Source organism: Ceratotherium simum, chromosome 33 (assembly GCF_057802395.1).
Source record: "Ceratotherium simum simum isolate JZ-2026a chromosome 33, ASM5780239v1, whole genome shotgun sequence".
NCBI classification, from domain to species: Eukaryota; Metazoa; Chordata; class Mammalia; order Perissodactyla; family Rhinocerotidae; genus Ceratotherium; species Ceratotherium simum.
In genome coordinates, this window is record NC_141932.1 from 2387432 (window position 1) to 2404797 (window position 17366).

General features: G+C 48.5%; 1 protein-coding gene across 1 annotated transcript; it reads left to right on the forward strand.

Moving 5' to 3' along the window:
• The first annotated feature begins 6266 nt into the window (after window positions 1-6266).
• On the forward strand, window positions 6267-16999 carry ZNF550 (zinc finger protein 550). Its single transcript, XM_014794406.2, has 4 exons — window positions 6267-6510; window positions 8905-9031; window positions 11286-11381; window positions 15254-16999. Exons 1-4 carry the CDS (start codon window positions 6484-6486, stop codon window positions 16267-16269), a joined length of 1266 nt encoding a protein of 421 aa, XP_014649892.2. The 5' UTR covers window positions 6267-6483; the 3' UTR covers window positions 16270-16999.
• The last annotated feature ends 367 nt before the right edge of the window (window positions 17000-17366 follow it).

Sequence of the window (17366 nt, forward strand, 5' to 3'; positions counted from 1 at the left end):
CCTCTACACCAACCAACCTGCAATGGGGAGGACTTGGTGAATAATTGTTAGCTTCCCTAAAATCTGCCGATTAAGCCACTTCCGACTTAAGACCAACTAGAGAAAGCCAAATATGTTCCCCTAACTAATCACATAGGATGTGTTGCTGCTAGTTAGCCCGCCTCCAGCCTCACCATGCTAACAGCCTCCATCAGGGCATTCCTGAAGCTTTCTCTTTTTTCACCATCAAGTTTTCCCACTTTCCTGTCTGCCTTTGAGTCTCTGCCAAAGCAAGTGCTGGTGACTGACTCTCTTGCTATAGCAAGCTCTGAGTAAATAGCCTATAGCTTTTGCTTGTGCTCATTTGAGATGGTCTTCATTTATTTCCACAACACACACACACATATAGTCACACAGTCTCCATGTTCTGAGTGGGACAATGCAAGGACAGCATGGTTTGCAGAGAACAACCCTTCCCATCATTCTACAGGCTTGATGTGCTGACGGGGGTCAGAATAGGGAACAGGTGCACCCCTTGGCACAACTTGGAGGCTCCCGGGTCAGATGATTGAATGTGAGTGCATGGGGATAAGGGGGGATGGGGTTAGAAACCACCCAGAAGCCCAGTAGCAGAAGACTTGACTCAGAAATTGTTTCCCCAATCGGAGGCTTCTCAGCTGCAATTCCATTATGTCCAGAGGCCACATGGCCCTCCCCCTGCAGGCCGACACAGAAATCCTTCTGGAGGCCTCACTGATCCAGTGGTACCCTCTACAGCTTTCCCAGTGACTGAGCAATAGGTTCTAATCTTATGCAACAACCCAAGGCCTACTGGCGCCCTCTGACTCTCCAGGCATTGGTGACCTTAAAGGACATGACTGTGACCTTCACCTGGGAGAAATAAGGGCATTTGGACCCAGCCCGGAGGACACTGTAGCAGGATATGATGGAGAACTGTGAACTCCTGGTCTTGCTTGGTAAGACCTCACCTCTCTGCCATGTGGGCAACCCAAGGCTTCCTTCCTGATTCCACCTTTTGCTCACGTGTGGGTGGTAAGCACGGCCTCTTCAGCCTTCCCCCCTCTACCCACGGCCCCTGCTGTGTTCTGTGTTCCAGTCTGCCATCCTTTTGCCTAATCTTCCTGTGTCTGGGTCAGGAAACATTAGATAAGAAATATGCCTTCTGAACACAATCTTAACCCCAGCACCCAGCATGCTCTGTCCTCAGTTGGAGGTCCTTATTCCAGAATCCACAAGAGAGAGGCTGATTGGCTCAGCCTGGTTAAGGCAATTATCCCCCAAGCTCAGTTAGCAGGGCCATAGGTGATGGGCTGTTATCAGAAAAGGGGCTGAGTCAGGCAAACTTCCAGGTGGTATTTGCCATCAGTGCCCTCTGGGTATCTTCCTAAACAACACAATCTCAGTAAAAAGGCCCCTGGTGTTTACATGATCTTCCCTGTTTCCTGAAGCCTGGGCTACACCCCTCTGCTCAAGAGTGCCCAGAAACGTCTTTACATGGCATGGATGGACTCCCTGAGGAAAACGATCCTTTTTCCCTGCTCTTTTCCTCCTGAATATTTTCAGGAGGAAGTCTCCATTCAGCGCTTGGTTGTTGATGCCCCACTAGCTGTGGATAATTTTCCTGTTTAATAAGAGAACAGCTTTAGATTCACAGCCTTCAGCAGGCAGCCTGAGCTCGCTGGGACTTAATTTCATTGTTGTGTTTTGAGGGCAGTTTTCCATGTGTGGCCAATCAAACTGATTTTCCAACTTGCCAAGGCAATGAATAATTCCCTTTTAGAATAAATCTATTTAAGGTAAATAAAAAGTGGATCCATTTAAATTGAAACTAGGAATATCAATGGCCACAGCTAATGCTTCCTGACACTGAGCACATGTCAAGCCTGTTCCAAGCACTGTTGATGGCCACTCATTTAAGCCTCATGACATCCCTATCCTCTCAATGTCAGGAAAATACAGCCAATGCAGCGAGTCCCTCACCAAGCTCAACTTACTCACTTTAGAAGCTGTTCCTCCATTGTGAGATGCCATCCTCTGCCTTCTGTGGTGGTAAAAGTCCTTTCTTTTATGAAATGTGGGTGAGAGGAGATCATAGTTGGTGTCTGTGAGATGTTCCTTTTGGACCAAACCTCTGTGTAGGCTTTCTAGTTTTAAAATTTTTTTAGCGGTTCACGAAATGCCATTTGGGAATCACCAAATCATCCCCTCTCATAGGCTCCTCCTCCCCTTAACTTTTCCCACTCATACCCCTTCCTCCGAGGCTGCTAGCCCCACATGGCCCCACACGGCGGCTGCATGTCATTTCCTTCCTTGTGTAGCACCCAGGAGCCCAGCTCCTGAGGCCAACTGATGGTGTCAAATTCCAGCTCTGCTGCTTATGAGCTGTGTGACCCTGCACAAGTTAATGAACCTCTTTGTGTGTCACTTTCCTCCTTGGTAAAATGGGTAATATGGTAGCTACTGCTCAGGACTGTATTAGGGTAAATTGGTTAATGTGTGAAAAGGGCATAGGACAGCACCTGATGCTCCCTAACTATGGGTCTGTTGATGGTTATGATCCCTGCTGCAATCATCATTATCATCGTCATCATCATCATCATTATACCAGGACTTGGCCCCTTCTAGAGCAGTGTTGCGTAGCTTTGTGGTTATACAGCACAGACGCCAGAGATGGCCAACCTGGGTCTCCAACTTGGATCAGCTGCTCATCAGTTCCCTGCCTGTCAGCAAATAAGCTGATCTCCCTGAGCCTTGGTTTCATCCTATGGAAAATGGTGCCTGTCAGCCACCTGCTTCATGAGGAGGCTGTGAGCAAAACTCAAAATAGAATCCTTTAGTGCAAGGCCTACAGGAAGAGACGCCTAACACTTGACCATGAAGACACACACCATGTTTCTTAGTAAAGAGACCAAAGCATGTGCTCACAAGGGCAGCCAGGAGCTGACTAGATGTGTGCCACAGCAGGCTGCAGACTCCAAGGGCACCCCTGCCTCTGGACTTCTGTGGGAAGCTCCTCAGTGCGGCTCCCTTGGGGACCTCATTGCTTCTTGCTCACATCAAGGTCTGGTGTGGGTCAGCGTGGAGCTCTGGACCGTGGTTATTCCAGGCCCCAGCTGCCTTCTAATGTCACCATCTAGCTTTCTGGTTGCTCTGGCATCATCCAGGTTGCATAGGGGAAATGAGAGGGGAGGGCAGAAGTCACACCCACATGGACACAAACATCACTTCCACACACATTCCATTGACAGGAAGTAGGCATTGGGCCTCACCAGGGTGCTCAGGTCTGGGGAATGTGGTTTAGCTGTGTTCCTGAGGAGAGGAGGAAATGGGCTTGCTTTACAATCCCATGGGACATTGGGAATGCGAACTCCTCCTTCCAGAAGGTGTTTTCTAATTAACCTAATTTATTGGATCTGAAATATCCTGTGCACCATCTACTTTTAAAAAAATACCCTGCTCTTGAAAAGTAGAGTGATAATCATTTCTGTGTCATTGGGTTCCTTAAGGATGTAATGAGATAATGCAGAGAAGTGCATAGTGCTGTGCCTTATTCATAAGAAATGGCTCAGCAAAAGTAAACTATTTAGTATTATCTGTGTAGTAATATTAATCATAATGAAAAACAGTAATATACATTTGCTTGTAGACTGTCTTCCTGACTCAGGAAAAAGGGATATTTCTTCCCCTTGAAATCACTATCTCTTTTATACTCTGCATCCCATCCTTTCCCACTTTTCCATTCATTTATTCATCCTCCTCTTTGTCCATCAGACTCTCAGAGGCATTTCCTTGCACTACATCTCCATTGCCTTTGTGTCCTCAAAATACTAACATGATCTTTAGCCTTGTCTATCCCACATCTGACTGCAGAGGCAGCTGGAGCCATCAAACGAATGGATTGGCTTCATTGCCATGTTGTGGCCTCTCCCCTCGAGTCGTCCTTCAGGCTGCTCAGCCAGCCAGTAAGTGTCTGTGTCCAGCCGCAACTCAGATCCTGAGTCTGTTCCAAGTGCTCCACCATCTCAATCCACTGTCTCCACTTGAATGTCTCAGACCCACCGTGAGCCCATCATGAGTAACAGAAATTCATCATCTTGCCTACTACTCCAACATTCCCAATTTCAGTGAATAATCTTGCCATCCAAACAAGTTTGAAATCCAGATTCAGCCTTTGGCCATAATACTCCACACAGTGCTGAGAAATTATGCCTGCATCACATAAGCCTGCTCTGATGTCTGGGTGTCTCTCTTTTGTGATTGGTCCTAATGTTGTTAGTATTTTCTATCATATACCAATTTGCCATGCATCTTTTATCTATTGTGTTAGCATGCAATGATGATCATTGGGTAACTGATTATTTTATAAGCTGTTGAAACATTTGTATCCTACTTCTATTGCTATTTCTGCATTTATTAGCTAGAAATCCTCTATAAAGAAGAATTTTCCATAATCTATTCTGTTACCTCAGAATACAGTCTGTATAGAAAAGAGAAGAAAGAGCTTGATGCCTTCACTCTATTTAGCAATTTTCAGAATAATTATCAAGATCATTAACATCATCCTCAAACAATAACCAAATGTTTACCTCAGGGATAAGATGCCTCCTTTGCACACATGCTCAGACTGTGATCATGGCAGCCACTGTCGTAGTAGGAAAAAGCATTTGGTAAATGGCTCTTCTTTTTGGATAAGTCTAAGATTTTAAAATGAATTCTATCTTTCTTAGTCTTTTCGGGCTGCTATAAGAAAAATACTATAGACCGGGTGGCTTATAAACAACAGAAATTTATTTCTCACGTTTCTGGAGGCTTGACATCCAAGATCAAGGCACCAGCAGATTCAGTGTCTGGTGAGAACCCATTTCCTGGTGAGAACCAGCCTTCTGGACACCATAGACAGCCTTCTCTCTGTGTCCTCACATGGTAGGAGGGGCAAGGGAACTTTCTGGGGCTTCTTTTATAAGGACATTAATTCCATTCATGAGGGCTCTGATCATCTAATCACTTCCCCGGCTCCTATTACCATCATATTAGGCATTAGATTTTCAACATGTGAATTGAGGGGAACACAAGAATTGAGACCATAGCAATATCTATGTCAAGAAATTGAGTGAGAAATATTATATGGAAAAAACAGTTGGGCTTGCTAGGGTTGGAACACAAACACTGAGGTGTATCCATTCAGGGAAGAATTTTTGTGTGTGGGGGAAACAGGCAGAATGCCACGCTGTCTACTTCCTTCCGGGCCTCCTGACATCCCTCATCCATTTCCCCTGTCATGACCCTGGCTGAACTCTTTTCTTCCATGTCCCTTGATTGCACACAGTGAAGCCTACAAAATTCAGTCTGAAGCTTTGATCTACACATAGTTGAAGAGTAATAAGATAATATTTGTTGGTTGAAAATACTATTGAAACTACAGACTTTTGAAAGCATGTACGTCATGATGGAGCGACATTGCAGTGTGTGCATTCAGGTTTTTCTTTGGGTTCCTGTTCTGCTGAATGGAGTCTATAATATATTGTCTCCCTTTTACGGAATATATTTTTTAAAAATAGAAGGGCAGAATAAATACAAAGATACTTGGATGATGACATAAGCTTAAAATTATAATTTATGTTGAACTTTTCTCATTTTATGTAAATTAAATCTACTCTATATATTCCACACAGAATTTTGAAGAACTTCACACATTTATTTAAAAATTTATAGAAGACAAAGTTTTCACTATTGTTCACCTGTTTCAGGGACATCCAACATCTTCCTCCCCAACATCACAGTAATAGCCCTGTGTAACATCTTTTCTCTCTTGACCCTGAGCCAACATACCGAAACTCACAAAATTAACTCTAAAGCTCCAGTCGGCGTATATTTGAAGAGCAACAAGATGTTTATTATTTCGCAGCTATGATACCTACTTTGTATCTGAATGACATTATATCGTGTGTTACTCCCATATCTTGAATGGCACTTGCTCCATTGGGAGCATCTGAAATAACAAGATGCAGAAAAAACTACTGGGAAATTTAAATGCGTGCCCTTTAGGAATATCAGATGGCTCTTCTCCTTCATTGGAGCCTCAGCAACGCCCCTCTCCAGGCCTCTGTGGCCTTGGCTCCTAGAAGGAGCAGAGCATCCCTTGCTCGGCGGGATGCAGGATAAAAACTACATTACCCAGAAGGCTGTGCTCCGCGGGACAGCGGTATGCGCCGGACTAGTGATGAAACCGGGAAGGGGCGTTGCTGGCCCGCAGTGGCAAAGGCGGGACTTCCGGGGGCGCCGGCGTGGACGCCTGCTTGTGGCGGGGTGGGTCTGTCCACGCCCGCTGTGAGACCCCGCGCGGCTCGTCGGGACGGAGCAGGGAAAGACAGCAAGGAGGAGCCACCTCCGCGCCTTTGTAGGACCTGGGGGAGGGTCGGCTGAGTCCGCGGGACACCCCCGTCCCCCGGCGCCCTCGCGCGGCCCTGCTCTCCCCACGGTCCGATGGCGGCGCCCCTGGACCCGGCGCAGGTGAGTGGACAGTGCCCCAGGCCTCTCGCCCGCTGGGATGTCACCCACGTGGCCGCGGCGCACTGACGTGCGGGATGGCGGTGTCCTGTGACCCTTCGCTTTGCCGTCTCCCGGCCGTTGTTTTCTGTGAGCCCCGGGATGGGGTTCCTCGGCTCCGGGTCCCGAATCCAGGTCAGGGGCTACCGGGGGACGGTCCCATCTCTGAAGCCACTGGGGATGCTGTGTGTAAGGGAGAGATGTGGTTTCTAGAACCGCCCCCCTGCCCCCGCCCCCAAGCCGTGGGCGTGGAATGGCCCGCAGGGAGGAGCGCGGGCTACAGAATCCGGAGACCTCTCTGTGGGTTCCGCCCACGCCCCTTCCCGAGACTGTGAGCTGCAGCAAGTCCCCCTGCTGCCCTTGGCTTCTATTTTTTTTTGTATAAAATAGGAATATTAACAGTTTCTTGAGTTGAGGGAACTAGAAACTGGCCATGGGTGATTTGTGTCCCCCAGTGTCCAGCACGGTCCAGGGAGCATCGCTCTGGCCCTGTTTCCAGAGATGGCTCCTGGGTCTGTGTTGATCTTACAGGCTCACCCCAGCGGGAGTCTGACCCTTGGGCCTCCCTGGCCTCTGGCCTCTACAAAGCTGAGGGCTGGGGTGGGGGAAGAGACAGGAGCAGCGTTTTGGGATTGCCGCTATGCCAGGGCTGAAATGGTGGCAGGGCAGGCTTGGAGCCATAAAGGACAAGGAATTTGTCTTTCGGTTTACAGCAGGTAGAACTGGCTTCCCACTGACAGTAGTGAATCTATTTTCCTTTTTAAGACGTTCAGTTATATTAGAAAAGTGAGTCCATTCAAGTGGTCAGTGATGATTGTGTGCAGGAGTGTGGTGTCCCTCTAGACACAAGTGCACAAGAGGCCCCCGGTGAGTACCCTCATCATAGCCTCTATCATTCTCAGGCCTTGTCGTATTGGTTAATTTCCCATCCAGGTGAGGCTCCCTCCCTCACTTTATTGCAGACCCACTCCAGCGTCCCCTCCTTAAAGAGGCCTCCGTTGCCCCATCTAAAGTGGACTGTTGTCTCCTCGCTCTTTTCTTCTCTTTGCAATGTTTAGGTCCCTCTGACAAGGTCTTGCTCATTTATTTAATTGTTTGTGTAGGATCCCTTTCCAGCCCAGGAACATGAGTGCCTGTTGCTGCTCTATGCCAAGACCTCAAACGGCCTGGGCTTGTAAAAGGTACTCAATAAATGGTTGAATGAGTGAATGGGTCTCCCCTTCAGGGGCTTCCATCACACTCCATAATAGATACTAACTCCCTCCCCCACGGCCCACAGGGCTCCCCCGGATGTGCCCCTGACTCTGCCTCCATGTTCCTCCCTCTGTTCTTCCCTTGCTCACAGCACCCAGCCAGGCTTCCAGAACTCACCAAACTCCTTCCCATTTTGCAGGCTTTGCCCTTGCACTTCTGCCTGGGGCCCTGTCCTCAGGTCTCTGCAGGGCTGTCTCCCCGCCCCCTTCCTGTGTGTCCAGTCACCTTTTAGGATAGTCTTTTCTGGCTGTTTCAGTTCCAGCTAACGTACCGTTGCCCCCACCTGCCCATCTTTTGGCAACTGTGTGCCGTCTTTTGCTGGACATCCAAATCCGGCCTCTGCTCCTTAAATGTGAGATTGTGGGCGACTTTCTAGAGCTGCCCGAGCCCCAGGCTGCTGGCTGTGACATGGAGGTGATGATGGCATCTACCTCATGGGCTATGGCAGGATTTTTAGTAAAAGTCACAAACGACATTGAACACTTACTGGGGCCAGGCACCCCAGTGCTTGCGGCGGGAACATTTTCTCTTTAGTTCTCAGAACTGCCCAGGTAAGTGGGAATGATCACTGTATTGATGTGGAATTGAGACACAGAGAAATGACGTGATGTCCTCCCCATGGCACACAGCTGGCAAGAGTCAGTCAGGAGTCTTGATTCAAACCTTGGGAGTCTGGCTCCAGAGCAAGATCTTTATCACTTTACCTCAGCGTGCGAAGCCCTCAGCCCGGGGCAGGCACACGGCAAGGACCAGGGAGGCTCAGCTGCTGCTGTTTTCATTGTTGGAATTGTCATCATGATCATTTTCCCTGTTCCTCTGATGTCCCAGAGCACTTGCCGTCTGCTCGCACAGTGCTCACAGGAAGGACTGTTCTCTCATCTCCAGTGGCTTCCCCCTTGGGAGGTTTTTCTCTCAGCCACAATTGGATTATGTCCAAAGGCTGCATCCACCTCTCCCTTGAGCCCAAACCTGAGCTCACCCCTCAGGAGGCCTTGGTGATTTCGGGCCTGGGTCTCTCTGCACCTTCACCAGCAACTAAGTGACAGGCTCTTATCTCATCCAACAGCACAAGGCCAGCACCACTACCTCTGTTTCACTTTCCAGGTGTTGGTGACCTTCAAGGATGTGGCAGTGACCTTTACCTGGGAAGAGTGGGGACAGCTTGACCTGGACCAGAGGACCCTGTACCGGGAGGTGATGCTAGAGACCTGCAGGCTCCTGGTCTCACTGGGTAAGGGCTCACCTGTCACTCCTGCGGGGGACCCCAGCCTCCTTGACTCCTGGCTGGTCAAGGAGGTCACAGGAGCCACCTTCCCTCCTCCCCACAGCCCCTGCAGTTTTCTGGTCCCAGCTCCTGCCTCTGGTCCCCTTCTCTGGTCTGCCTGTGTCTGTATCAGGGATCACTGGGACAGGAACAACATCCTTCTGAACACAAACCCGCACCCCGGCGCGCAGCACACTGGGGCCTCAGTCTGAGCTCCTTATTCCAGATTCCACAGAAGGAGCTGACTGGCCCAGCCAGGTTGGGTCAAGTGTCCCCACAGCCCAGTTGGCAGGGCCGTGGGTGAGGGGCTGTTCTCAGAAGAGAGGGTGAATCAGGCAGACCTCTAGGTGGCATTGGTCAGCAGTGCCCCTCAGGGAGCTTTCTGAACAATCTCGGTAAAAAGGCCCCTGGTGTCTATATGATCCTCACATGTTTTCTGTGGCCTGGGCCACGATCCCCCACTGGTATAGATGATTTTAGAGGGTGTACAGGGGTGTCATCTAATGCCATGGGTGGACACCCTGAGAAAGCTGATCCCTTTCCCCTCTCTGTCCGGCATGCTGATTACTGTCAAGAGAAAGTCTCAGATTCGTGCTGAGTCCTTCATGTCCCCCAGTTATGGCTAATTTTTCTCTTCAACAGGGAGCAGCCTCCAGCTCACAGCCCTGAGCAGGCCGAGTGAGCTCACTGGGACTTTAATGGCATTATTTTGATTTCGCTGTTGTGTTTTGATGGTAACCTTCTATTTGTGGGAAATGACGTTGACTTTCTCATTTACCAGAGCAAAACGGGGTTCCCTTTTAGAATAAAATATTTAGGAAAAATAAAAAGCGGGTCAGTTTACAATGGCACCCTATGTGTGCTCTGCAGAGCCATCACTCTGAGTTCAGTTGGGAAGGTAGACATCAATTCTTAGATGAATTGTGATGAGTTGTAGAAAGAAAAAATAAGATTATTTAGGAGTATATAACCAGGGGTCATAACTTATCATGGGTGCTTCGAAAAAGGCTCCTTAAGAAGTGACACTGGAGCTGAGACTTGAAGGCTGAGCAAGAGCAAGCTGGGAGGGGTGGTGGAGGAGGAGATCCAGATGGAGGAACCAGCAGGAGAAGAGGCCCTGAGGTGACAGGGAGCTCACCTCCTGGCAGAGCCAAAGGAATGTTTGAGTCACGTTTTCTCCTGCCCTCCTGGTGAACCTAGTGCCAGGCACATAGTACACATGGGGAACATTCCTGAGACATGTCTGCATGAATCCTGGGCTGTGGATCAGAATCTGTCAGTTGGGACTTCTGTGGGTCCTGGTATCTCAGTCACTGGACTTCTATACAGAACTCTCCTATCTTTTACTCCCCACATCCACTGAGATGTATTCAGCCGCCTGTAACAGAAGACCAGCTCAAACTGGCTTCCCCCGAAGGAACTTGACCACCTCACCTAATGAGAAGCCCCAAGGTGGTGGTGGATGCAGCAGTGCGGTTACATCATCAGTGATGTGAAGGTTCTCTCTGCTCTCCGTGGACTAGGCATCTGCCTTTTTCTCAGGCTGGCTCCCTCACGGGGACATACGATGCTGCAGCACTGACAGAGGCAGTAGGCCCCCTTGTTCAGCCCTCCCCTCCCACATGGGAATAAAAGCTTTCTCTTCAGAACAAGAATCCAGCTCAGGTTACCTGCCTACGTCAGATTACCAATGATCAAGGATGCCATTCGCCAGTTTATTTCCACCAATAGTTTTTGCTAGTAGTTTCTCTCTGGGCATCAGAATTCCCTGAGGAGATTTCAGAAATACTGATGCCGAGGCCTCACCCCAAGAAATTTTGTTTATTTTGGTTTAAGGTTGTGATCAGGAATCCCTAGGTGGTTCTGAAGCACACGGTGTTGAGAACCAGTGACTTAGATTAATTACAAAATGCCTGGAAGGAGGGCCTCCCCCTCCTGGTGTCCCATGGCTGTATGTGAAGTGGTGTGCACCTGAATAGTGTTGGCTTCCACTGATGAAGTTCAAGGGCAATGGTGGTGTGCAGACAGCACCACCCTCTGCAGCTGTTGCAGCCCAAGTGGGATTTGTGCTCTTGGTTTCCAGGTCACAAATCAGCATTTTCTTTACTTTGGGAGCAGATTTATTCATAGTCTTGTCCCTGTCATGAAACCCCAAATGGGATGGAAAGGTTTTATTCTTCTTATCAAAACACCTGTGTCCTGTTTCTTTCTCCATCGACAGGGCATCCAGTTCCCACACCAGAGTTGATCCACCTGCTGGAGCACAAGCAGGAGCTATGTACGGTGAGGAGAGGCCTCTCACATAGGCCCTGCCCAGGTAGGAGCCTTCAGACCCTGAGGGGACCACTGCTTCAGAACTCAGGAACCTCTTCATTGTGACCTCCTGGGGGTCTGGATGTTTCACTCTCCTATCAAGAGTGTGCACCAGCAGGTCAGCTCTGAACCAGGACCCAGGTGCCTTCTAATGTCAACAGGTAGCTTTAAGATTGCTCTGGCGTAACACAGCTGGCAGAGGGGAGATGAGACAGGAAGGGACAGAGTCACACTGGGTGCACACATACTCACTTCCACATAGTCCACTGACATGAACTAGGCGTTTGGCCCCACCTGGGAGCTCAAGACTGGGGATGTGGTTTAGCCGTGTACCCAAGAAGAAGGGCCGGTGGGCTTGGTTTATATCATCTCAGTCCTGCTGTACTCAGCCTACTCTCAGATAATCAGAGCAATAATAGTTTCTGTGATTGTTGTTTGAGGATGTAATGAGATAATGCAGCAGGCTGCTCAGTACAGTGCCTGGCTTATAGTAAGGATCGACAAAACTCAGCTTAGTGGTATCCAGGTAATTAATTATAATGAATGATAGTAATATCACACATTTCCTTCTGGACTGAGGAAAGGGCATCTTTCCTCCCCTTGAAGTTACTATCTGCACTGTACTCTCTATCCCTCTTTCCCGCCTTCTCCATCCGTTTCTCCATCCTCCTGTTTGTCCATCAGACACTCAAGGGTAGCCCCTTGCACTGTATCTTCTTGCCCCTGCTGCCCTGAAAAACGCCAAGGTAACATTTGGCCTTTTCTGCCCACGTCCATGCTGCTGAGTGTAGCTGGAGCCAACCACCTAGTGGATTGGATCACCAGAGTCCCAGGCTCTCCTCTCTGCAGGTCCTTCTCACTTCTCAGCCAGCCTGGGAGTGTCTTTGGGCAGCCCCACTGCCAACCCTCTGTTCCAAATGCCACCCCCCTACCCCCAATCTCTTGGCTCCACTTAAATGCCTTAGAGGAACCTTGAGCTCATCAGGCCTTAGAAGACACTTGTGATGCCCACTCCTCCCATCCTCAGTTCAGAGAATGTCCTGCCATCCAAGCAGGTTAGAAGACTGGAAACCGCTCAGACAGCACCTCAGCACCTGTGCTTCCATCAAACCCAACATCCATCCATCTCAAGCCCTCTCATTTGACATTCTCTGTGTCTCCTGAAACCATCACCTCCCCCACTTTCATTGGCTCATCACCAACACTCTAGTCCAAGCTCTCATCAAAGGATGAGATGAGGGGCCAGCCCTGTGGCGTAGTAGTTAAGTCTGGTGCGCTCCACTTTGGTGGCCTGGGTACACAGGTTCACGGACATACACTCATCAAGCCATGCTGTGGTGGCAACCCACATATAAAATAGAGGAAGACTGGCATGGATGTTAGCTCAGGGCGAATCTTCCTCAAGGGAAAAAAAGAAGAGAAGATTGGCAACAGATGTTAGCTCAGAGTGAATCCCTCTCACAAAAAAAAAACGGTGAGATGATGCCAGAGACTCCCACCAGGTCTTTCCACATCTCTTCCGTGCCTCTGGTCAGCTCTTTTTTATGAACCAGCTTCTGCAGCCACTCAGACATGTTTCAGATTGTCACCACTTCCTCAGTCACTGTATCTCAGCATGTAATCAGCTTCACATTAAAAATAGTCTACGGGGGCTGGGCCTGTGGCATAGCGGTTAAGTGCTCACGCTCCGCTGCTGGCGGCCCGGGTTCAGACCTCAGGTGCGCACCGATGCACCAGTTGTCAGGCCACACTGTGGCGGCATCCCACATAAAGTAGAGGAAGATGGGCACGGATGTTAGCTCAGGGCCAGTCTTCCTCAGCAAAAAGAGGAGGATTGGCGTGAATGTTAGCTCAGGGCTGATCTTCCTCACACACAAAAAAAATAAAGTCTACATACTTTTGCTTCTTGCTCCTGAACCCTTCAAGACTCATCCACGTCTGTCCCACACCTCTGGCTTCCCTTCTTGTCCTCTGTGGAAGATATCTTACCTCTCATCATGGCCAGTGCCTCCACCAGGGCCTACTTCATAGCTTCTGCCCTATCAGGGAACTTGCTTCCTCACTTATTTTCTGCGTATCTTCATCTTTTCTCTACTCAACCTAAAAATGGGCTCCAGTTGCTTACACTTGGGAAAAATAACAAAACCACAAATGCTTTTAGATCTGTCATAGCCCATGACTAGTGTAGACTCTACTTATAAAACTGAGTTCCTTGAAGGAGTTGTCTCATTTTGGGAAAAGATGCATACACCCGAATTCCATACCTATTGTTTAAAATCTCCTTAATTCTTTTTTATATCAGAAATATACAATGATATGGACAAATCTTAAGGGTTCAGCTTAAATATTTACATATGTATAAACTGAAATATCCTCCACCCCAGTCAAGATTTAGAATATTTCCAGGACCTGGGGCCAGCCTCGTGGGATAGTGGTTAAATTTGGCACACTCTGCTTCGGCAGCCTGTGTTCAGTTCTTGGGCGCTGACCTACACCACTTGTCGGTGGCCATGCTGTGACGACAACCCACGTACAAAATAGAGGAAGACTGGCACAGATGTTAGCTCAGGGTGAATCTTCCTCAGCAAAAAATAAAAAAAGAATATTTCCAGGACCTTGGCAGGCTCCTGGTGCCCCATCCTTTTTCGAGAGTGAGGTGTGCCTTGAACAACAGAATTTATTTTCTCACTCTTCTGGAAGCTGGAAGTCCAAGATCAAGGTGCTAGAAGAACTGGTTTCTACCAAGGCCTCTCTGCTTGGCTTGTAGAACAAGATGGCAGCTTCTTACTGATGTCATTGCTGTCATCCTAATAGCCCAGTGCAACAATGAGAATAATAACATATTAGTCAGGGGTCACCAGAGAATCAGAACCAACAGGATATATTTGTACATATTTATTTATTTTAAGGAAGTGGCTCATGCGATTGTGAGGGCAGTGATTTCAACATCTGCAAGGCCAGCCAGTAAGCTAGAGGAGTTGATGTTACAGCCTTGAGTTTGAAGACAGTCTGGAGGCAGAATTCCTTCCATTCCAGGGATGTCAGTCTTTGACCCACAATTTAGTAAACACGCTGCATCAAGAACCCTGCCGAATGCTTTACAGGCATTTTCTCTTTTAACCCTCATGACACCCTGAGAAACTGAGCATCTCCTAGTCTCTCAGATGAGGAAGTTACGACTTGAAGAAGGTAATCCACCCAAGATCAGCTCACCTGACAGAGGCAGAGATGGAACCAAGGCATTCTGGCTCCAGACCCTAAGTCTGAACCACCATGCTGATGCCTCTCCACAGAGCAGAACCTTGTCTTGTGCTGTTGGGCCCTGTGTCCCTCTGTCCCTCCTCCTCTGTGATCTTCATCCCCTTCCTCTACTGCAAACACCTCTTCAATGTGGGCTTCACCAGGCATCGGCTGTTTCTTCCTTTAGCTCTTAAGCGCTCTCCAAGGGTGAATCCGCCCATACTTACTCCTTATATTTCAAGCCAGCCCTATTCTCTCTCTTCCTGTTTCTGGCAAATCTGACTTCTCCATTAGGACCCAGCTCATGGGACACCTCCTCCTCTGGGAACATGACCTCTTTTTCTTCCCAGTCTTGTCAGGTGCTCTTCCTTATACTCTCATAGCACCAAGACATCAGTTCTTGGAGCAAATGACCCACAGACAGTGTAATTAAAAATGCCCTCTCTCCCCTACTCTGGACTGTGAGGAGAGCTCTCCACTCTACATCCATGTCCCCTGGTTTTCCCTCCAGGTTTTCCCTTTAATGGTATCAAGGGTACAAGGACCATAAAAAGTAATTGGAAACTAAGTGTTGCTTTTGTTTCTCCTATATTTACATCACTGAAAGTCCCCCTTTGTGTATTGGATTCTCTTCAGGTGACAGAGCAAAACTTCAGACCAGAGAGCCAAGCTCTTCTCAGTCCATTTTGTCTGAGGGAGCCTTGCTCCAGAGAAGCCTGACTCAGGGATCTTCAAGGGACTCCAGCTTGGGACAAGCCAGGGACCAGGAAGGGCTTCTGGAAATGCAGAGAGATCAATGGAGGCCAGAGACAGACCCCCACAAGGAGACCCATCCTGGGGAAACACGCCTTGAAGATGATGGTTTGGGAACACATGATAGTCTGTGCTCCAGGGTGTTACAGGAGAAAGTTCCTCAGGGAGATGTCCTCCATGAATGTGACGCACAGGGACCAGAAAAAGGCCCCATGATTCATGCTGGAAGTAACCTCTACAAATGCAAGCAATGCGGGAAAGGTTTTAACAGGAAGTGGTACCTTGTTCGACATCAGCGAGTTCACACTGGCATGAAGCCCTATGAATGCAATGCATGTGGGAAAGCCTTTAGCCAGAGCTCAACCCTCATTCGGCATTACCTCATTCACACGGGGGAGACACCATACAAGTGCATGGAGTGTGGGAAGGCCTTCAAACGCAGGTCCTACCTCCTGCAGCACCATCCGATTCACACTGGGGAGAAGCCCTACGAGTGCAGTCAGTGTGGAAGGGCCTTCACCCACCGCTCTACTTTCATTCGCCACAGTAGGACCCACACTGGAGAAAAACCCTTTGAGTGCAAAGAATGTGAGAAATCATTTAGCAATAGAGCACACCTAATTCAACACTCCATCATCCACACTGGAGTGAAGCCCTATGAGTGCAGTGAGTGTAGAAAGGCCTTCAGATGCAGCTCAGAACTCGTGCAGCATCAGCGGATTCACACTGGGGAGAAGCCCTATGAGTGCACTCAGTGTGGGAAAGCCTTTCACCGGAGCACGTACCTCCTTCAGCACTCTGTCATCCACACTGGGGAGACACCATACAAATGCCTCGCGTGTGGGAAGGCCTTCAAACGTAGGTCACACCTCCTGCAGCACCAGCGGGTTCACACTTGAGAGACCCAGTGAGTGCCCTGAATGTGGAAAGGCCTTCACCCACTGATCCTCTTGTCTTTCAGAAGGGGATCCACACTAGAGGAAAAAATACGTTCTGTGCAAAGAATGTTGGAAAGTGTTTTTTCTCAGCTCTTCAGACACCTGAGTAGTCACATTGGAGAGAAGCCCTGTGAATGCAGTGAATGTAAGGAAGCCTTCAGCCACTGCTCGGCCCTCATCGCAGGGTTTGTACCAGAAAGAAATGCGAGAAGCTGTGTCACCAGTGGGTCCACCTCCGTCAACGTCAGAGAACATACTGGGGAAAGACATTCTGAATATAACTATTGAGGACAGTCTGTAGCCAGAAGAAAAAAATCTTACCTGCCGTCTGAGAATTCATAATGAAGAGGAACACAATTGTCATGGCTGTGAGAAAAACATTCTGTCACAGGTCACCTCTTGTCATGTAGAGCCATATCAGGATTCAAAATAGCTTGGACTTTCCCATACCTGTGAGAAAGCATGCAGGAGGCAGGTCTTCCCCTTGGTTTACACTTAGAAAACCATCTCAGCATTATTTCAAAAAGAAAAAGATAAAGGAGGAGTAGAGGATGGAGATGGAGACTATAAAAGGAAAAGACAAACGCCTTCACAAACCCTTTTAGACTCCCTGCCAGGCCTCTTGCAGTTTTTCATCAGTTTTATTTTTTGGTGTGGAATGTTTGAGAGATAAAGGATCTCAGCCCTTTTACTTGTTTTTTGTATGTGTTCACTGCTGTCCTGTCAGGGAAGCTGGACAGTGAGGGCTGCTCTACAGACGTTTGTGGGGAGCTGTTGTTCCAGATGTCTCCACCCATGAGGAGCATAATTCTTTGTGGGAAATGAGAACACTTGAGTCATGAGATACTTCAACTTATTAGAAGTTAGAAAACTGAAATAACATCACATGACACTTATTTCCTATTTTATGTCTAAGGAGACAAGGATCCACATGCGGATCACCCTGGTAAAATAGGCACCCACTACGACAGTTTAAGGCTTTGAATTTTAGACATAGACTCTGTTCGTGTAGTATTAAATGCCCAACACTCTCTCACTTTTTCTGGATTCCATTCTAC

Bases quoted from the DNA above. Each gene is read 5' to 3' on its own strand.
- ZNF550 (XM_014794406.2), top strand. From the start codon at position 6,484: ATGGCGGCGCCCCTGGACCCGGCGCAG. The intron at 6,511-8,904 runs GTGAGTGGACAG...TTCACTTTCCAG, and splicing joins CGCCCCTGGACCCGGCGCAG to GTGTTGGTGACCTTCAAGGA. The intron at 11,382-15,253 runs GTAGGAGCCTTC...GATTCTCTTCAG, and splicing joins CTCACATAGGCCCTGCCCAG to GTGACAGAGCAAAACTTCAG.